The 23,496-nt window shown below is 37.0% G+C and overlaps 1 protein-coding gene across 1 annotated transcript in view; it reads left to right on the forward strand.

The window, feature by feature from the left end:
• Window positions 1-23,496, forward strand: part of rtkn2 (rhotekin 2) — an 82,440-nt gene that overhangs the window by 45,305 nt on the left and 13,639 nt on the right. Inside the window, exons 7-8 of the mRNA XM_051922836.1 lie at window positions 1,857-1,951; window positions 5,611-5,717. Of these exons, the coding sequence (XP_051778796.1) occupies window positions 1,857-1,951; window positions 5,611-5,717 (202 nt within the window). The remainder of the gene's footprint in view (window positions 1-1,856; window positions 1,952-5,610; window positions 5,718-23,496) is intronic.

A 23,496-nucleotide genomic window follows, 5' to 3' on the forward strand; every position in this document is an offset into this window, starting at 1 on the left:
CATCAACAGTCTTTACATTATTATTTACTGATTAGATGGCTTTATTGTTTAATATTAAAACATTTTATTTTCAAAGATTACAACAGAAGTAACACAACTATAGTGATAAAATCTGGTCCAATCATAAGTTGTGTAATCTTTTTTTCCTAGGATAAATATATATCAATGAAACCAAACAGACTGATTAAAATGCCAAGTTTAGCCTGAATTTGACTTTGTATTTTGATGGATGAATACAAGGAAAATAATGTCATCAATGTCATCTATGGAAAAATGTTGGAGGAAGACTGACAGGATCAGACCTGTACTTGAATAGTATATCTGTAACAACTTATGGCAATTAAACACCGAGATGTAGGCCTATTACAACAAAACAAAATTAAAACAGCAAAATTAAACAAAACTGTTAAATAAAGGAAATATATAAAGATATCTAAGAAAATGTGAAATCTGCTTATGTTCATTTAATAATGAAATATTTGCAAGTTAATCCATTTTTTGAAAAGATATCCTGAAATATGTTTAGAAGATCTTGTATGTTAAGATAAAAGTGCAAGCACAAAACGTACTACTCACAGTGCCTTAGGCAAAATGAAGATCCATGCTAATGGTAATATGAACTAAGCATTGCTATTTAAAGAACAGGCTAGACCTTGATTAGGAATCTCATTCCAGCAAGATTGGATGTTCATGCAGTGCACTGCGACAGCTAGTTTGCTGATTTCATCAAGAGCAAATCAGATATCAAGCGGCCACACTGTTAAAGCATTTTTCTATAAGGTTGTTATGCCCTGTTGAAATTTCAGCTTTTTAGCCAATAGCAATGTTGTGACAACTAACATCCAGTGTACTTGTCGGAAAAAGTTAATTTGTATTTTTATTTATTTATTTCTGTAAATTTCACAAACTTTAGCTCTCCTCACCACAGCGATGTTCTCATCCTATACAGTCCTGACCTAGGTTTTATTAAACCTTTTAAAATATTCACAGTTCTTCTTAAATTAGGTACAAAAGCATTTGTAAAACATGGGTTAATCTCATGAACCATAGTTGGAGATGTACTGTTTTTCATGAAGTGGAGTTGTTTTGTTGATGAAATTATTTCAAGATCAAACCAGGAAATAATGTAGGAAATTACTTATGGGAGGTGTAGTCCAGAAGACAGCAATTGCTGAGTTAGTTGTACACCAAGGTCTACATTATCTTAGCATTACTTAATGTAGATAACTGCCAGGACTTCTGATGAAATAGTATTTGACTAAATAAGTTGCAGCTTGGCTGCTTGGGTCCTAGTATGTATGGTGAAAACCATATACCACATTCCAATATGAGAACTTTGTCATACAACTTTTAAGCAGGTTGATATTAGAATAAAAGATATTGGATGGTTTGCTGCCTCAGGATTGAGATATCTTGCTTTGAAGGAGTCTGGAATTCTGTTTTGTACCAGTTAATTGAACAGGATAATATCAGGACATCTTTCAGTCTGCTAAAACTGAGGCCCAAATGGCTAATGCAGTAAGATATTTATCTCAAACATGTGGGCGAGTATATAACAAATATCAAAGAAGACATTCATTGTTTTAGATTGGTCAAATGAAATCTACAATACAAAACACATTCAAAAGTTGTGACATGATTTCATATGATCAGTTACAGTTACTGATCAGCTACTAGACCAAGCCTCTTTGCTTTGAGGAATGGACCAGAATTCCTCCACAAAAATGACAGATTCTAACCAACAATTCCAAGAAGCATTTTCCTTATGCAAACATTTAAAAATATCAATGTCATTTGAATAGTTTTTCAATGTAATCATTTTATTTCTTTCTCTCTCTCACTCTATTTTAATGTAGAAGTGCAAAATACAGCTTGCTTGCAGATACAACTTTGTCTCTTGAACATGCTGAAGGAAGCTTCCAGTCACATCCTCTGAAAATTACAGGCCATGGTAAGTAATAATAAATCATACCTAAATATGAGTTACTGTTTAACTAAAATGTTAAAATTTACAGATCTGGGGTTTCCTCTCTACCATGGGGATCCATTAATTTAGTCAAATACAGTATGTAGTTTAGTTATAAAAAAAATGGAACACGGTTTATTAAATATTGGGCTTGCTTTTGGGAAAACTTTAAGTTAAGGAGACCTTTGAGAATTCTATATTTTTCCTCGTCTTTTTCTGAACGTTAGGGTTCTTGCTACTTGGTCTAAATCAAAATAACAGAACCACTAATGCTTTAAGAAAGTGTAATACAACTTATCTGATTAAACACAAAGGTCATTGAAATATGCCTCTTCTAAACTTGTGACCTTAGAATGGTAGAGAAGCTTATTTGCCACAATTTTATCTTTGGAGCTATGTTGGGGATTGATTGCTCAAAAAAAGATGGTGATAATGGAATATATTTCTAGGGCTAATTGTGGGGTAGCATTTCCTACCAAGTGGCCAGTTAGATCCATCCATCCATCCATTTTCCAACCCGCTGAATCCGAACACAGGGTCATGTGGGTCTGCTGGAGCCAATCCCAGCCAACACAGGGCACAAGGCAGGAACCAATCCCGGGCAGGGTGCCAACCCACCGCAGGACACACACAAACACACCCACACACCAAGCATACACTAGGACCAATTTAGAATTGCCAATCCACCTAACCAGCATGTCTTTGGACTGTGGGAGGAAACCAGAGTGCCCGGAGGAAACCCACGCAGACACGGGGAGAACATGCAAACTCCACGCAGGGAGGGCCCGGGAAGCGAACCCAGGTCCATAGTCCATATGGACTCAGGTTGAAGGTACCATGAGGTCTAGCCATACGCAAAGAAAAAAGTGGATTTAAGTTTAGCCGCAGTGCCAGTTGAGCATGAGTTGCCTGATGTGGGCAGTTCTAAATATGCAAGAACCTGGTATTGGCTTCTGGGACAACACCTTCAGTGAAGAGGAATTAACTAATTTTCCAGGTAAATACCACCTAGATATAGAGTAGTTTTACTTCTCACCACACACAGCACGGACACTGAAACCATACTTTTTTTTGATCAAGGATACTCTCTTTCTCTCTCCCTCTCTCTCTTTCTCTTTTGATGTGGAATCCACTTACAGAAGTAGAGCCCCAGCATGGATAGCAAAAGTTGTTTGGTTATGTTTTATGCATAATATAGTCATTTATTTGCGTTGATCTCAAATGGAGCAAATTGTTGAATAATGAAATATAGCCCTGTTTCTTGGTAACAGCACTGTATTACTTGCAAGACTGGATTTTAGAGATGTTTATGTGATGACTGGCCAAAATTGAGTTTTGCACCAAAATTGATAATGGTTATGAGTTGTGTAAGTTACAGTATATACAGAATTATTCTCTCCTATTCCACTTCTGCACATTACTATTACCACTTCAACAGCGCAATTTAAATAAAAAAGAATTATGGATGAATATCCTGGATAACTGCAAATTTCAATACAGAGAAAATGTAATAACTTCTTGTGGGTGGCATCCCCTAGACACTTCAAGAAATCGATAGAGTCTCACTTAGACCTGCGGTCATACTTAATTGTCATCTGTTTGAATCCAATCTGTATTCAAAGGTTAATTTATGAAAGAAAATATGGATCAGACCCTACCTGTATTGATCTAATGCCAAAGTACTTTTCTATACTTTATCATTGTTGACTGCTTTACTTCTGTTTTAATGGTACCAAGTGAAACGTTTTAGTGGGTTATGACAAGTTCAGAATGCTTCAGCTAGGGTCTTGATTTGAACCAAATGCCGTAACCGTATTAGTCCACTGCACTGGTTTTCTTGTACTGACTTTCACAATTTGGTTATACCTTGTAATACTGGTACAAAGTTGATCTTTTAAATATCCTAAAGATGGGCTTCCTAATTTCTCAAACCTTCTTCTGAAATTATCATTTGGTTTTGTAGCTTATACTCTCTGAAATTCTTTGCCTAGGTCTGCTCATGTGGTTTCATATGCCCAGAATATTAAAATCCATGCTAAGGACCAACCTGATTCTCTGCCTTTTTAATTGTTTTTGTTTTATTAAAATATTTCATCAATCCTTGCTATACCAGTAGAATGTGTTGGCACTACCAGACTGTACTGTATGTAATAGTAGCTGTCACCACACTAATTCCGTTCTGTTACTTTGTACTCGGTTCTGATATGTTGTACTGTGGCTGTGCATGATTTGCATAGACCCTTTTGGTTCTAGCAGCATAAAATCTGTCAGATATACTTTCACACCCCAGCTGGTATCTATCACTACACTCAAAAATATCTTATAATGATGTATCCTTTTAGCATCACTGTATGAATAAGGTTATTGAGGGACTGTGTTAGTGTGTATCTGAAAAAGAAACAAACAGATGAAGATTATTTGCCTACTGTTTCAGTTATTGAGCATTCTTCAGTTGAAAGCATATGCCATATGAATATTCAGTTGTTGAAACATTGTTGCTGTAAATTTGTTTCTTTTTCTTTTTTTAGAGTAGAAATAACCATTACTCATTTTTTTTTCCTATATCAAATAAGAATTGATAGGTTTATTTCTAGTTTGTCAGCTCTTAATAGGATGGAGTTTGTAAAAGACATATGACAATGGAACAGGATTGCATTCCTGGCTGGGACTGTGTTCTGTTTTATGCATAGTCATAAATATACATGCAGCTTTTAGTACTAATCAAGCTTAAGTATGTGTGGATTTTATGCATTTGTAATTTTCTAGGCAATACTGCCAATTGTTAGTACAACTAATGTAATCTAACAGTTTCATAAATACAACATAGCCCTCGGTGAAGTTCATTTCCAGGTAATCTGGTGACTTGTTTAGTTTACTCAAAGCAAAAGTTACTTGTGCAAAAAGAGAGATTGTGCTACGTCATCATGCATGTGTGAAAGAAAGAAATATTTAGGAACACAGTGTTAGCTTTCACATGTATGTCTGACTCCTGCATGTCTGCTTGTTAAAATATGTAGCTAACTCAAACTGCTGTCTCTTGCTAATGTTATGTATGCCTTTTATTTTATTACATTTTCCCTTTTGAAAATACAGTATTTTGCATTATTTGATTGTTTTTAGATTGTAAAGTTTTTTTTGTTTATTTTAGAGTGAAGAAGAAAGATAAGAAGCATATAATTATAAATTCAATCAACTGCTAAACGTACTATTTAATGCCCAGCCTTTCTTATAATTTACTTTGCTCACTTTCATAGTATGTCCTGTAATTTGATGAAAGGACATTTAAACATAAATTGGACTCAACATTGACTAACTGTACTTTCTTTTATAATAATCATCTAGTTAAACTTCAGTTTAAAAACTTTAGTCAAAAGTGCACATTCTGGTCTGTTGTTCAGTTTGAAGTTAATCAGAATTAGAATCAGAATCTGTTGGTTAACCAAAGTACAGTAGCTAGATAACCCAATGATAAAAGGTATTTAAAAAGAAATAGAAGATTTTCTTTTTCCATAGTACATATTTGTTGATGCAGAAGAATGTCATAATCATTAACCATTATTATGCAAATATTTTATTCTTTAAGTTGCATCTTTTTTTTTTTTTTTTTTTTTTTTTAATGTATGTATATGCGCTTGCTTTAATAGAAGATGCTTCTTTCTGGTTACCTCTATATGGAAATGTTTGCTGTCGCCTGGTTGCTCAGCCAGCATGCATGACCCAGGATATGATGAGCGGTTTCTTGAATCAGCAGGTGATTTTATTTTTATTACAACCTGTTTCTTTTTGTGACTAAAGTGTGGGTAACGTATAGTTTTGAAAGAATAAATGATGTCATACAGTGTGTTAATTTGCAAAAAATCTCTTGTTGGCAAGAGGATGAATGCTTCATGTAGCAGTGCGGCAATACATTTACATTTCTTTATTTGGCTGACGCTTTTATCCAAAGCAACTTGCAACATTTGAGGTACAATTGGTTACATTTATTTTTTCCAGTTGAAGTACAGGCAGGTGAACTGACTTGCTTAGGGTCACACAATGACAGTGGTGGGATTTGAACACACAACCTAATGGTTTGAAATCCAAATACTAAACATTAAAAACAGAAAAAAGTTGGTCAACCAAAATATCAGATTTGTTAATGGTATGTTATAAATGATTTTTTTTAAATAAAAATAACTACAAGTAACAAAATAGTTAAAGAAAGTAGTAGTATCAAGTAAGCACTTTTCATTCCTAGCAAGGTTATAATTTTATGCTCCAGAGCATTCACATCTATCAGGTTACTTAGTATATGCCAGAGATTTTTTGAAAATCAACCATCCAGAAGATATTTAATTAATTTCCTGTGCTTGGATCTCAAACAGATATCAATATATCAGGTCAAGCTACTGTGTTAAAGCTGAGCATATATAGAAATTGTAACTCAGTTTGGTTTTACTATGAATATATTACATTTTAATTTCTATTTCTTTTTTTAATAAACCCATGGATAGTATATTATAAAATAAGTAACTTCTTAAACTTACATACTACTTTCATGGTAAAATAAATAAAGGCATATTTTTTTTCTTCTTAAGTATGAATTATCAGGTTCTATTTTGCCACCACAGAGAAATAAGAGGCACCTGTAATAGGTGGGAGGGAGCTTGAAAAAATGTATAGCTTTTAAAGCTAAGAGAAAAAGTAGTTTGCCAATTTAAAATGTTCTATTAAATTACAGCAGGAATATACAATACTTAGTCCGACAAATTTCAAGCTATAAGATTGAGTAAAACTGCTGAACACTTTTATTCTACCTACACTTTTAAATTTGACTGTTTTATTTTACATTAAAGCATTTCATTGTCTATACATGTCCACATGGCTATTTTGAAAACTCTCAAGTAACTATTTGTATTGTGTCACAGTTTCAAAGTCTTCATTTACAGTTCCTGTCCAGGCATTGTCTGTGCTGAGTTGGCACATTCCAAAAGTGTCAGCCTGGATATTCTCAATTTACTCAAAAATGCTATGTATGTTCTGTCAAGAGGTAACTCTAAATTGGCTTGGTATGGTGAGTCTACAGTGCATCCGAAAAGTATTCACAGCACATCACTTTTTCCACATTTTGTTATGTTACAGCCTTATTCCAAAATGGATTAAATTCATTTTTTTCCTCAGAATTCTACACACAAAACCCCATAATGAAAACGTGAAAAAAGTTTACTTGAGATTTTTGCAAATTTATTAAAAATAAAAAAATTGTGAAAGCACATGTACATAAGTATTCACAGCCTTTGCCATGAAGCTCAAAATTGAGCTCAGGTGCATCCTGTTTCCCCTGATCATCCTTGAGATGTTTCTGCAGCTTAATTGGAGTCCACCTGTGGTAAATTCAGTTGATTGGACATGATTTGGAAAGGCACACACTAGTCTATATAAGGTCCCACAGTTGACAGTTCCTGTCAGAGCACAAACCAAGCATGAAGTCAAAGGATTGTCTGTAGACCTCTGAGACAGGATTGTCTCGAAGCACAAATCTGGGGAAGGTTACAGAAAAATTTCTGCTGCTTTGAAGGTCCCAATGAGCACAGTGGCCTCCATCATCTGTAAGTGGAAGAAGTTCGAAACCACCAGGACACTTCCTAGAGCTGGCTGACCATCTAAACTGAGCGATCGGGGGAGAAGGGCCTTAGTCAGGGAGGTGACCAAGAACCCGATGGTAACTCTGTCAGAGCTGCAGAGGTCCTCTGTGGAGAGAGGAGAACCTTCCAGAAGGACAACCATCTCTGCAGCAATCCACCAATCAGGCCTGTATGGTAGAGTGGCCAGACAAAAGCCACTCCTTAGTAAATGGCACATGGCAGCCCACCTGGAGTTTGCCAAAAGGCACCTGAAGGACTCTCAGACCATGAGAAACAAAAATTCTCTGGTCTGATGAGACAAAGATTGAAGTCTTTGGTGTGAATGCCAGGCGTCACGTTTGGAAGAAACCAGGCACCGCTCATCACCAGGCCAATACCATCCCTACAGTGAAGCATGGTGGTGGCAGCATCATGCTGTGGGGATGTTTCTCAGCGGCAGGGACTGGGAGACTAGTCAGGATAAAGGGAAAGATGACTGCAGCAATGTACAGAGGCATCCTGGATGAAAACTTGCTCCAGAGCGCTCTTGACCTCAGACTGGGGCGACGATTCATCTTTCAGCAGGACAACGACCCTAAGCACACAGCCAAGATATCAAAGGAGTGGCTTCAGGACAACTCTGTGAATGTCCTTGAGTGGCCCAGCCAGAACCCAGACTTGAATCCGATTGAACATTTCTGGAGAGATCTTAAAATGGCTGTGCACCGATGCTTGCCATCCAACCTGATGGAGCTTTAGAGGTGCTGCAAAGAGGAATGGGCGAAACTGGCCAAGGATAGGTGTGCCAAGCTTGTGGCATCATAATCAAAAAGACTTGAGGCTGTAATTACTACCAAAGGTGCATCGACAAAGTATTGAGCAAAGGCTGTGAATACTTATGTATATGTGATTTCTCAGTTTTTTTTTTTTTAATAAATTTGCGAAAACCTCAAACTTTTTTTCACATTGTCATTATGGGGTGTTGTGTGTAGAATTCTGAGGAAAAAAATGAATTTAATCCATTTTGGAATAAGGCAGTAACATAACAAAATGTGGAAAAAGTGATGCGCTGTGAATTCTTTCCAGATGCACTGTATGTCCTTGGATGAAGTGCATAGGCTCCAAACAGCTTCAACCCTGTATTGGAATAAAATTGTCAGAACATAAAGAAATGGTTAGTTTTCACTTGCAGTGTCATAGCAGACACATTATATTTTGTTTTAAAGCAAAATTAGCTTTTCATTACTGCTTTAATTTTGCAAAATTTTTCTTTTGTTCTATATTGTTTACCATTACATGCCATTTTTCTACACTTAGCCAATTGTTAAGAACACTACTGATAGGGAAGTGTCTCCTCTTACTCTCAAAACAACCTCATGCTATGGATTCCACAAGAGGTTAGAATATTCTTTTGAGATTCTTGTCTATGTTGACATGATTGCATCACACAGTTTATGCATATTTGAAAGGTTTTCTTTTGGATTCTGATCTAGAGTCTGGGAAGGTCACTGAAGAACACTGAACTCATCATGTTGATGAATCAGTTTGAGATGACTTTTGCTTTGTGACTTCCTGCAATTATCATACTGGAAGTAGCCAATAGACGATCGCTAAACTGTGGCCATGAAGGGATGCATATGTTCATAAACAATACTCAAATTGGCTGTGGCATTCAAGTTATGATTGATTGGTGTATTGATAAAATATTCCTCACACAATTACAGCACCACTGCCAGTTTGGACTGTTGACACAAGAGAGGTTGGCTGCATATATCCAGGCTGTTGGTGCCAAGTTCTGACCCCCAGCATCCCATCTCCACCCCCCCCAGCAGTTACAGAAATACTCAAACCAGCCTGTCTGGCACCAACAATCATGCCACATCTAAAATCAATGAGGTCACATTTTTTCCAATCTGATGTTTTAATATGAATATTAACTGAAGCTCCTGGCCTGTATCTGTATGATTTTATACATTGCTCTGCCGCCACATGATTGGGAAATTAGATAATTGCATGGATAGGCAGGTGTACAGGTGTTTCTAATAATTTGCTCACTGAGTGTATAATATGAATGAAATGTATTTATGTATGTACAGGTGTGTCTTTTCATATTGAGGTGCTTTTCTCCTTTCCCTTTTTCTTGGCAGATTTACAGGCAATATTCTGGTTTATTCTGTACCTGAAAATTTTTAATTATACATATTATATTACTGTAACTAATGCTCACTTTGCATGAACATAATTTAAAAAATCAATAGAAATTCTACCTTTGTTTTCAGTCAACTTCATTGTGACAATAAACAGAAAAATGAAGTGGTCTAGCTTTAGGAAGACAATATTAAATGTTTATACATTTTCTAAATTAACTGTATTAACATTAAATATTTTTAAATTAATAAACTGATATGAATATAAATGAGTATAACAATTTTCAAAATGATTACACCTATCCAAATAATATTTTCATGTATTCAAATATGCACTAATTAGTAAGCAGAAATTGATTCTGCACTTTTATATCTCCACCCATTGTACAATATATGTGGTGGGACTGTGGTGTAGTGGCTGTTTTACAAGTTCAGTGTCATGGGCTTGCATGTTTTTCTAGGATATGTATCCTCCCATTCATCTCCTTTATACTATACTATGTAGTATGTTCTAATGGTTAAATAAGTTGACTGCATACATTTTCAGTTGTCTACTCTATGCATTTTTTCCCTGAGACTTAAAATGTTAGCAGAGAAGTAAGACAGATTAATAATTGAACAATCTCATTTTGACAAATTCTCATATACTAGCAGATTGCAGATAATATATTGCAGATCTATCACATGACACACAATTTATGATGTCAATGCTATGAAGAATACAATACCAGCAATTTGCTTCCACTGTCTGATTTAGTAAAAATGCTGACATAATGGAAGCTCCAGTCTAGTCTGAAGAGAGCTGTACAAATTGTACACACATGTATAAAGCCTGTTTTGCTTTTGTACAGATGAGCTAATCACTGTGCCTCCTTGTGTGGGTGAGGGGAAGCCAGGCTAGAAGCTTAACTATTGCAGCTGAACAAGTGTTAATGCAGTCATGATGTTGTAAACAAAAGTAAAGTATCCTTTTATGGTAGAGGAGATGTGTTGTTACCCAAAAAAAAATTAATTCAAGTGTTCGTTGCAATTTGCTGGTCCATAGCACTTTCAAATAAATAAGGTGTTATACTTCTCATCAATTAAAACCTGAGGTTAAAGGATGTTGACATATTGAAAATGTTATACATTCATCCATACAAGGTTGTGGGCCTGGAGCATGTTGCCCACAGCATATGGCACAAGGTGGGGACAAGATATTAGCCCATCACAGGACACATGGATAGACTGAAATGCAAACGGTGGAACCATGAGTTTTTAGTTTGTTAAAATGGTACTTTTAGAAAAATTAAAAAGTGTCACTGCTGATTGGGCAAATGAGATCATCTTAAATTAGCCCTGTCCTGTGACTAAGTGGAAATGCTGTGTTAATTAAGTGGTACTCGTATATGGCCAATTGTATACTGGATACATTGACTTACATCATGGTGCTACTATAGTACAATTCTAAGTAAATTGACATACAATTTCAAATACTTTAAGCAGCCATCATTTTATAAATATTTATTAACTGACTATAAAACATAACTTTACAACTTCTGCATAAACCTATTCAAGGCAGGCCAGGGTCTACTTTAATAGAATCAAGCACAGGGATTAACCAACTTTTGTACAGTGTGATCTGTTCAAGGATGAAAATTGAACTGTCTTGACAAATTTTTTGAAGTGTTAGTGTGCCACATCTCAACAATATTAGTCCACAATGAGTTGAGTTGTTTAATGCAGACAGACAGACATGGGCTTTCACAAAAGGTGCTTTGTGTATTATATGCAAATACACCTAAAAAATACTCAGACATGCAGAGAACATGGAAACAACCCTGCATAAGATTTAAACCCATGATGATGGATCAATGAGGCAACAATGAAAACCAGTCTGTAACACTATGAATATGTAACTCTTTTTGACATTCTTAAAGGCAAATGTAATGTATTTTATATAACATTATTGGTATAATGTTCATTGTCTATAGACCCAATTTCCACTGGCAAGGTCTATGTTGCATGGGTTGAGTGTAGCACATGAGGGTGCAACCTACTGGCTCTGTATTTCTACTGGGAAATAACACAGATGCTTAGATTGGCATGATTGGGAAGAACAACTTATCTGATCAGAATCCAAGTGTTAATTTGTTACTGAATGTATGTGCTGTCCAGGCCTGTCTGTAATGAATACCATGTTTGAAAACCAGGATTACTCAGAAGTGTGCCTTGTACCAGACTGCCTTGGGCCAGAGGTTAATGGAGCACTTTGTAGTTGTGTAGTCTAATCTAAGGCTCTTTGTTCTTGAGGCTTAGGTTAAGAGATTTACTGAGTTGTCAACTGATCACCATTTAATGATGAGCTGGCTCAGACAAATAGGGTTCCCATAGTACAGATTTAGAACACCAAAATGGGTAGTGATGTTATGCAAGGACATGATTAGTGGACACTTCTGTTCAAGGTGAATTTAACTCCCACCTCTAAAGGAGTTTCTTCATTTTGGGAGAGGTCAGAGACATAGAGTCCAAATGGACTGTGTTTAACATTTTATAATTGGAGAAAACTACAAGGAGCTGTAGCCAAAATGTTGTTTGTGCATGTTGTGGCCTCTTCCTTATGCAGCAAAGGAGAATACGAGTGATTAGAAAAACTATTATATTGAAGTAAGAGGCCTTTGGTTCAATGTTAGCCAAAGATCTCCAGTTTTCACTGAAATTTACCAGGAGAAGAAAAAAGTGGCTGCCGTAGCAGTGGGCAAAACAGAGGTCAAGTGTTGGTGAAGTTTGGTGAGGCCATGGCCAATGACTGTTGGACAGCCACAAAAATGTTCTGGCAAAACATTCAGTGATTCAGGAAGTGTAGGTGGAACTTTGCCACGGCTGTTCTCAGGAAGGATAAGAAAACTTGAAACTACCTGGCGATATTGTTGAGAGGGAGAAGGAGCATTTTGAGGAACTTTTAAACTGAATGGATACATGGCCACTCTGACTGTGGCCACTGCAGTGACTGAAGAACTTTGCAGTGGCAAGGCTGTACTGGAATGTGAGATCTGTTAAGAAGTACTGAAAACATTGGATGTTATGGAGTAGTTTTAAATAATGTGCTTCTTCAATGTTCTGTAGAAGGCAGTGACAGCGCCTGGTGATGGTGGTGGTCCCCATTTCTTAAAAAGGAAGATAAGAGAATGTGTTCCAGTTATAGTTGGCCAACATTTCTCAGCTTTCCTGAGAAAGCCTATGTACAAAGTATTGGAATAGAGACTCCTATAGTTGATTGTCAGATTTGGAAAAAGCAATTTGGATTCTGTCCTGGCCATGGAATAGTTGACCAACTCTTTTGCCTTTGCACAGATATTTAAGAGGTCATAGGAGTTTGCCAGCCCTGTCTACATGTGCTCTTTGGACTTAGAAAAAAAACTACTTATGATCATGTACCCCCCTGCTATCCTATGGAAGATGACACAAAAATATAGGCTTCTGGGTCCAGGTTAAATGAATATGATGTGTTTGGGATGAAAATTAGTACCTTGAAGAATGATGTCATGGTCCTCTCCTGAAAAGAAGTAGCATGTTCTCTGTAGGTATGGGGTGAGCAACTACACCAAGTGAAGGGTGGTTATGGTAAATGTGAGTTTGATCAGTGAATCTGCGTGCAGGACTATATTTGTGAATTTTGTGCAGGACTGTGGCAATGAAGCAGGAGGAAAGTCCATGGAAAAAACACTAGATTTACTAAACTAAATTTCATCATCTTCTTTGCTTATAGCAGTGGTTCAACTTAAAGAATGAAATTGCAAGTTCAAATTGAGATTGCTGCATAGAGTTGCTGGTCTTGCACTTCTTGATAAGGTGATGAGCTATGCAATACTGGAAAACCTTGGTTAAAACTACTACTTCTGTTTGAGAGAAGCATGTTGAGGGGGTTTAGGCATGTATTTATGGTACTCCCTAGGTCCTTCTCACAAAAGGTTTAGAACGGTACAGCCCACAGTGGCAGACTTCAGGCATACTGGAGGAATTATTGTTTTAAAACATCATGGGAGGAGCTGACTTTTCTCAAGGAAGATCTAGATTAAGCTGCTTGGGCTATGGAGGCCTGGTTAGCCCGGCTCACCATTTTACTGCTGTGAACTTCACCAAGAAAACTGGATTGACAATCATGATAAATATGATTGTTTTCTTATAATATCAATGATCATAATGAGGGATTGCTGTCTTCAATAGGCTAGTTCCAATGACATGCTAACATTGGTTAGCTATCTAAATGAAAAGCACTGGAAAATGATTATTTTTCTTTACACATTTTTTTTAATCCAGTAATGCCTAATAATAAGTACGTTTATTTTTTTTAATAAAATGTACTATTTTATAAAAATACATTTGATAAAATATTATTTCTGTACTATTAAAAATATAGCAGTTTCAAAATGTCTCTTTGAAATAACATGCATATATCAAATATTTTTAATCATTCTATTAGTGTATCCATCCATCCATCCATTTTCCAACCCGCTGAATCCGAACACAGGGTCACGGGGGTCTGCTGGAGCCAATCCCAGCCAACACAGGGCACAAGGCAGGGAACCAATCCTGGGCAGGGTGCCAACCCACCGCAGGACACACACAAACACACTCACACACCAAGCACACACTAGGGCCAATGTAGAATCACCAATCCACCTAACCCGCATGTCTTTGGACTGTGGGAGGAAACCGGAGCGCCCATTTACTGAAAACCACATGTCATTACAAGGTGAGCATGAATATGAGCAAGACAGCAACCATCTTTCTGAGGGGTACTATGCCATCATGAAGTAGACTTATTCATATTCATTTACAAGGAGTCTGTTTAACTTTACCAATCAGTGTACTCTGGGGATGACATAAGAAACCAGAGTACCGATAGAATTCGCTTGCAGACACCAGTGCAATGTATACATATTGTACATGCAGTGCTTGTGCTTGAGTTTGAACCCATGAATCTGGGATTGTGTGTCACAAACCTCTCGCCACTGCACTGTCCACAAATACTTTTCCCATATAAATACCATTATACAATTAAAAACAATATTGAATTAATTAAAACTTATGACAAATACTGTAGCAGCAGCAACAGTATTAGGATAGAGAAGGAGAACTGAGCCTCACATACAGCAGTGATTTCTTTATTTTTAAAAGAGATTGATTGTATGTAGTGGTATGCAATTGTTTTATTTTCAATTTACTAAAAATTCATGCACATTGAAATTTGACTATTAGAAAGGCTGCTATAAGAAGTATAAAGGATTCTGATTAAACTAGGAGTCTGTCTCTCGCATTTCTATTGCCATACAGTATAGCTATGCATCGTCCAAGTACAAATGCTGAGTAAGGTAATATAATGTTTGCTTGAATTTTTTTTTTGTTTACATTTTAAAATAAATGCATTTCATCAATAAATATAGAATAGTGAAATGTAGAGAAAAGCCAAGCAAAATGACACCTTTTATTGGCTAACTAAAAAGATTACAATATGCAAGCTTTCGAGGCAACTCGGGCCCCTTCTTCAGGCAAGATGTAATACAGAAACTGGAGTTCCCTATGTTTATATACACACTCTAGGACAAGAAACAACATTGGTAAATATTTAAATGAGAAATTTTAAATGTAAAAAATTAATAGATTCATTCAGGCTAGGGTTAATTTAACAAGAGAGAAAAGAACAATGTATTGTCAAGATCTCTGGATAAGATAACTGTCCAACAAAGTCTTTTGAAGTTTGTAATGAGTTTTTTCAAAACAATGTGGGTCTGTAGACAGGTTGTCTGTCATTCTGAGAGATGTAAACAATCCTCATATCTGGCCATAAAACTCTTGTCTCTATTCAATCCATGTTGTAAAGTATTACATTTTAGCATGAGTTTAACTTCCCATTCTTTTCTCTCTTGCTGTGTTTTGAAGTTGCCCATAAGCACTGTGACTTTAAAGTCCTTCTCACAGTGTCCATGGCTGTTGAAGTGGGCCGCTACAGGAACATCTGTGTTGCCATGTTTAATGTGGAACCTGTGTAAATTCATTCTCTGGCGGAGTGTTTGTCCAGTTTCTCCCACATAGAGTGCAGTGTCAGGACATTTCATGCAGAAAATTAGGTAGACTACATCAGATGATCTGCAGGAAAATGATCCCTTTATGTGATGTTCAAGTCGGCAGTGTGGTATAACTATACGGTCTGTATCATAGATGTGGGCACATGTTTTGCATCTTTTCTGTAGGCATGGAGATGCGCCATTTTCTGTTGGTTCACTTAGGGAGCCTAGGACAATTAATTGTTGAAGGTTTGGTGGTTGTCTGTATGCCAGGAGGGGAGGTTCAGGAAATACTTTTTTCAGTGTTTGGTCATTGTTTAGTATTGGCTGAAGTTCTTTTATAATTTTTCGAAGTGTTTCAAGATGTGGGTTGTAGGTGACAACAAGGGGGATGCGATCCTTGTTGTCTTTGTTTTTATATTCCAGAAGGTTGTCTCTGGGTATGGCAGTAGCTCTTCTTATTTGAGTGTCTGTTGTTTTGGGGGTGTAACCTTGTCTGATGAAATCTTGTCTGAGCTCCTGCAGTTGTTGATCCCGGTCTGTCGGGTCTGAGCAAATACGATTGTACTGTATTGCTTGGCTGAAAATAATGGAGCGCCTTATATGCTTGGGGTGGAAGCTATCACTTTTCAGGTAGGTCCGTCTGTCTGTCGGTTTGTGAAAAATAGAAGTTACAAGGGTGTTGTCTTTCAGTTGAACGGTGGTGTCAAGGAAGCTGACTTCTGTTTACTCTGTTTTTGAGTAATTCAGCTTCAGCTTTATGTTGGGGTGAAAACAATTATATTCATTATGAAAATGGAGGAGGTCCTTCTCACTGGCAGTCCAGATTATGAAGATGTCATCTATGTAACAGAGGTACAACATTGGTTTTACAATGCACATTGACATGAAATCTTCCTCCAATTTTGCCATAAAAAGATTTGCATAGTGAGGTGCAAACCGACAGCCCATTGCAGTCCCCATTTGTTGCAAGTAGCAATCCTGTCCAAAAGAGAATAGATTATGTGTCAGAGTGAATTTCATCATTTCTATTACTGGCTTTGTGGGTAAATCATGTTGTTTGAGGTACATTTCACATGCCAATATGCCATCATCATGGGGGATGTTAGTGTAAAGTGCCTCAACATCCATTGTGGCCAGTAAGGTTCCCTCAGGTAAGGGGCCTAAAGCAGACAGTTTTTTTAAAAAGTCAGTGGTGTCCTGGATGTAGCTGGTTGTATTACGGGTGAGGGGTTTAAGGATGTGCTCCACCCAACCTGAAACATTTTCTGTAAGGGAGCCAATTCCTGAGATTATAGGCCTTCCTGGGTTCCCTTCTTTGTGGATTTTAGGAAACATGTAGAAGTAACCCATTTTGGGGTTCTCAGGAATTAAACTATTTACATGATCCCTGATGTCAAGAGGAAAGCTACTTACTATTTTTTTTAGTTCCTTTTTGTAGAGATCTGTTGGGTCGTCTTGCAGTTTGTAATAATGCATAGTATTGGACAATTGTCTTTGTGCCTCCTGTATATAATCTGATGTGTTCATGATGACTAAAGCACCCCCTTTGTCTGCTGATAATGATTTCTGTATTTTCCCTTAGTGAATGTATGACTCTCCGCTCATCCCTAGTAATGTTTTCTATCCGATTTTGTTGCCTGTTTAAGATTCCTGTTTTCACTCTCTGTCGGAAGCAGTCTATATAATTATCCAGGGTAGAGTTTCTGCCAGTTTCTGGCGTCCATGTGGATTTATTGGTGGGGTTGTTGTAACTGCTTGTTGTTGGTTCCTGTGTGTTACTGTTTTCTTTCTTGTGGAAAAATTCTTTTAGTCTGAGTTTTCTGAAGAATTCTTCCATATCACTGCAGAGTCTGATGTTGTCAATGGGCTTTGCAGGACAATATGAGAGTCCCTTTGTAAGTACCGACATCTCTGCTTAATTTGGTATGTATGAGGAGAGATTAACAATGCAGGTCTGTTGCTCTTTGTTTTTTGCTATTAAGTGTCCAGCTTTATCTCGTAGTCTATGCAGCTTTTTCTTTTTGTTGACAATAAGGAGTTTCTGGAGTCTTTTGTAATACCAATAGCAATCGTATTTGCTCAGACCCGACAGACCGGGATCAACAACTGCAGGAGCTCAGACAAGATTTCATCAGACAAGGTTACACCCCCAAAACAACAGACACTCAAATAAGAATAGCTACTGCCATACCCAGAGACAACCTTCTGGAATATAAAAACAAAGACAACAAGGATCGCATCCCCTTGTTGTCACCTACAACCCACATCTTGAAACACTTCTAAAAATTATAAAAGAACTGAAAAATGTATTTCCTGAACCTCCCCTCCTGGCATACAGACAACCACCAAACCTTCAACAATTAATTGTCCTAGGCTCCCTAAGTGAACCAACAGAAAACGGCACATCTCCATGCCTACAGAAAAGATGCAAAACATGTGCCCACATCTATGATACAGACCGTATAGTTATACCACACTGCCGACTTGAACATCACATAAAGGGATCATTTTCCTGCAGATCATCTGATGTAGTCTACCTAATTTTCTGCATGAAATATCCTGACACTGCACTCTATGTGGGAGAAACTGGACAAACACTCCGCCAGAGAATGAATTTACACAGGTTCCACATTAAACATGGCAACACAGATGTTCCTGTAGCGGCCCACTTCAACAGCCATGGACACTGTGAGAAGGACTTTAAAGTCACAGTGCTTATGGGCAACTTCAAAACACAGCAAGAGAGAAAAGAATGGGAAGTTAAACTCATGCTAAAATGTAATACTTTACAACATGGATTGAATAAAGACAAGAGTTTTATGGCCAGATATGAGGATTGTTTACATCTCTCAGAATGACAGACAACCTGTCTACAGACCCACATTGTTTTGAAAAAACTCATTATGAAACTTCAAAAGACTTTGTTGGACAGTTATCTTATCCAGAGATCTTGACAATACATTGTTCTTTTCTCTCTTGTTAAATTAACCCTAGCCTGAATGAATCTATTAATTTTTTACATTTAAAATTTCTCATTTAAATATTTACCAATGTTGTTTCTTGTCCTAGAGTGTGTATATAAATATAGTGAACTCCAGTTTCTGTATTACATCTTGCCTGAAGAAGGGGCCTGAGTTGCCTCGAAAGCTTGCATATTGTAATCTTTTTAGTTAGCCAATAAAAGGTGTCATTTTGTTTGGCTTTTCTCTACATTCATAATGGCTAACACGGTACAACACCCTAGTACTACAAATAGTGAAATGGAAATTAAATCTTTAGTGCCCCCTTAATAAACTGCTGAGTCCTGAATCTTTTCCTAGGAGTATCTAGAAAACTGAGAATTCCAAGCTCACTTGCAAAATAAAAGCCTTATGCAACTCAAATTTCTTGCTTCAGCTTGTCACAGAGAGACACACAAGCCTAAATTAAGAAAAGGTAAGAACCAGAGCTTGTTTTTACTACAGTTAAGCAGCTATTTACCTTAATGAAATTAATTATTTTAACTTGTTCCTTTTTGTCAGGATTAATTTAGAATTCTGAGTGATTGTACTTATTGAACAACTGAAGCAACTTTTTAATATGTTAATGTAGTTTTTGGCCTTCCTACTGTATATGCTACTTTTTCTTATGTTTTTACTAGTGCACCTTTTCAATGTGTAATTATATGTCTAGGCTTCCACTTTCACTTAAAGATTAACTTGCTCCTAGTCTTTTTCTGGTCTGGAAGACTTCCTGTATAAAAAAGAAAAATGCAATGTTATTATTTTAAGTAAAGGAATAACAGGGTCAAGTAAATTATAATGGAACCACCACTCAGTGAAATGGTCACATCAGCTCTGCTCATTTAGTATGGAGGTCTGATTAGAATATTGTGACAAGAACATGCCATTAAGCTCAACAAGCTTACCTATCCTATTCATCTGATTTCTCCAAAATAACATCAAGTAAAGATATTCATAGCCTACTGTCTACCACGCTACTTGGTAATTTGTTTCATGTGTCTATGGTTCTTTGAGTGAAGAAAAACTTTCCAACCTTTGAATGAGATCTGCCTTTGCAATTTTCAAAACTGTGTCCCTGTGCTCATTTTGAAGAATTAATTTTAAAGAAACAGCTTGGGACCACTGTACTAATTGTCTTTCAGAATTCTAAACACTTCAATGTGTCACCTCTTAATCTGCTTGCTTAAACTGAAATGGTTCAGCTCATTTTAATCTTTCTTTATAGCTCTCAGTCCTGGAATTAGCCTAGTGTCTCTTCTTTGGATTTTCTCAAATGCTACAAGGACATTTTTGTAATATAGAGACCAAAACCGTACACTGTACTCCGGGTGAGACCTCAGGAGTGGAGTACCACAAGGAACAGTCCTGTGACCTTCTGTCGTCACCTTGGACTATAACTACAGCACCAGGTCACGTTACTTGGAGAAATTCTTAGATGATTTTACACTTATGGTGTATATCGATCAGGGATGTGAGAGTATAGAAGTCTTGTGGATAATTTTGTTTCTTGGTGTAGAACGAATTGTCTACACCTTGACATTAGTAAACCCAAGGAACTGGTTACTGATTTTTGATGTACCAAACAACTTCTGTATCCAGTCATTATTCCTTTGAAGACTGCACTCCTTTGACGTGGGTACTGAGATATTTTACTTATTCTCCAACTCTCTGATAGCCACTGTAATTATGCTGTGGTTAGCTGGGCCGGTATCATCACTTCAGGAGACGACAGCCAAATCAACAAGTAAATTATAAAGGAAGGGTTAGTTATGGGACACGATCTGGACCCCCTTGAGGTAGTAGAGAATGAAAACATTACATTATAAACAATACTGCACATCCTCTCTCTGACACACTAGAACTGTGTCAAAAATGCTGCTGGAGCTGCGTATATACCAATGGCTTCATATATACAGACAACAATACACCTTTATATTGCCTCACTGTGACTGTGACTGCTCTTTTTAGTCTTTAGCCAATTTAGAAGTTTTTATTTTTTTCAATCATTCTGGTATCTGGTTGAGAGAGAGTTGTTGTCATATATTATAATATTTATTAATTTATTGAGCTTTGATTAAAAGCAAAATTTCCCTTTTGGGACAAATAAAATACTATCTGTTCATCTATCCATATAACTTGAGCAAAACCTGCCTTGAACTTGTGCTCTGCACATGGTGTTATTTATCTTAACATCCTACTAGCTTTCTGTATGCTGCCTAGATATAGAAAGTGAAAAATTCACTATAACCCCTAGCTAGGTCCCACTCAAAATGACCTCTTATTGCATTTTCTCATCCAATATTTCTATTTTCTTATATATACCATATTAGTTTTTGTAAAACACCTTGTGATACAGCTTGGACACCTCAGTGATAAATTAGAGATCTTGGGGTGTTAATGGTCTTTGATCACCAGACACCTTCACCTGGGTAGCCCAGCAGGGGATGATGAAGCCCCTGTAGTAGTAATAGTGCATTACAGTACACCAACATTCACCCTTCCAAAGCCACCTAGAAGTCTTTTTTCAGAAGTTTTAAAGAATTTTGTTGATTACTCTTTTGTGCAGTCCAGATATGTCAAGGAGTTTCAGGGTTCAATGAGTGTAGAGAAAAGCCAAGCAAAATGACACCTTTTATTGGCTAACTAAAAAGATTACAGTATGCAAGCTTTCGAGGCAACTCAGGGCCTGAGTTGCCTCGAAAGCTTGCATACTGTAATCTTTTTAGTTAGCCAATAAAAGGTGTCATTTTGCTTGGCTTTTCTCTACATTCATAATGGCTAACACGGTACAACACCCCAGTACTAGGGTTCAATGAGGAGATTGGCCTGTGAAACCTCTGCATCCCACTTCCACAGGCTAACACCTGCCCTTCCATCCCTTGCTCCAGCACTCTGCCACCATACTTGGCTTGCATTTATTTGTGTTCTTCAGTCTGGTCTTCTCAGGGCACCATGAATTCTAGCAAAGCCACATGTTTGGTTGATTCAGATGTACATTTACATAGATTAAAATTCATCTATCACATATCTGCACAAATCTGTATGTTACCCAGGTCTCTCTGTAATGATTTAGCTAATTCTACATTATTTGCCTTTCCACCTAGTTTAGCATCATTTTCAAACTTAACTAGTGTTACAGAGGTTTTGAATAATTAGCCTTAAACATGTGACCTTATTAATGCAGTAGTTGCAGTTCTGTATGCAATTTGCATTTGCCACAGGTTGTCTGATAACAGTCAGAAAGTTAGTATGTCCATCACAATTATTTATGAAAATTTTATATCAAAGCCCCTCTGAAATTCAGTTGTTTACATAGATGAAATATGAATAGTGTTATTTTATGTATGGGATATGATAAGATGAGATGTCATGGTATATGTGTATGTTGTTCCTTTTGAAGGACACACAATGATTGAGTTTAATGACGTTCTTGTATGTGAAGGAATATGATATGAAGCGTGCTTCAAATGAGAAGTGTTTTGAAAAGTAGTAAGCCAACAGGAATGATTAATATGCAGCGTTTTAATTCTATTGTCTAAGTGGCACAACATTAAGTTTGTTGTTTTCTCTGGAGCTGGCGGATGCAACTCTCTTGGAGTGGATCTCAACTGCAAAGGAGGGCAAGGCTGCATGGGCTGATCTGGCCAGGATAATAAGAAGTTGACAGACCATATCGGGAGATAATTGGCTGTACAGTGAATAGCATCCTGCAGATGACACTCCGGGATAAAAATCAGGAAATGTCTGCAGATGAATAGCTCATCTTTTGCACACTAGCTTATTCATACTTTTATCCAAACTGTTTATATATATATATATTCACTGCATTCGTAGTCTGTGTCACAATCTGATTGTATGAGTGGTTACCTACCAGGTAACGCTTGTGGTTGGCCAGCAATCTGCTAACATCCGCCACGGTGCCCTCAGTTTGTGAGGAGCAGATCATAGAATGGTTGAAATAGTTTACTGTCAAATAAATGCAAAGAGTACGCGACACGTGTTTCGCCCTCATTCTGGGCTCATCAGGCGTACACACTCCACTGCACTCCCTCTTGGGAATTGAACCTCGGACGTCAGCGACACAGACTACGAATGCCGTGAATGTAATTACCCCGATCTACATGCTGTCAAATAAACGAACCACACGCCGTGGCGCAACGTTAGGGGCATCGCCTCTGGCACTGACGTCCGAGGTTCGATTCCCGAGAGGGAGTGCAGTGGAGTGTGTACGCCTGATGAGCCCAGAATGAGGGCGAAACACGTGTCGCGTACTCTTTGCATTTATTTGACAGTAAACTATTTCAACCATATATGTATATGTATATGTATATATATATAATATGAATTTTTTCAGAAATAAGCGATGATAAAAATGGTGCTCAATGGGGATTAGTGCTGGGGCCACAGTTCATCTTAACATATATAGGTTTATATATTACTATACATGTGTGAGTCCTTCCTGCATGGAGTGCTTTGAGTAGTGAGAAAAGTGCTATATATATATGTAAAACTATTATTATATAATAAAAACATACATTTGATTTGAGTCTGTAACACTCTGTGTAAATTTATTGTATTTGTAAAAGTTAGTGCTGAAAAGACAAAGTATTCATCAGTGCTGTTATAATTGCCCTAACATGACATAAGCTTCATATTTAGATTATAAAAGTATCACAAAAGTAAGAATGAAATAATATTAACAATGTTATAAATATTGTAATAATATAA

This window comes from Erpetoichthys calabaricus, chromosome 2 (genome assembly GCF_900747795.2).
Source record: "Erpetoichthys calabaricus chromosome 2, fErpCal1.3, whole genome shotgun sequence".
In the NCBI taxonomy this organism is placed as follows: domain Eukaryota; kingdom Metazoa; phylum Chordata; class Cladistia; order Polypteriformes; family Polypteridae; genus Erpetoichthys; species Erpetoichthys calabaricus.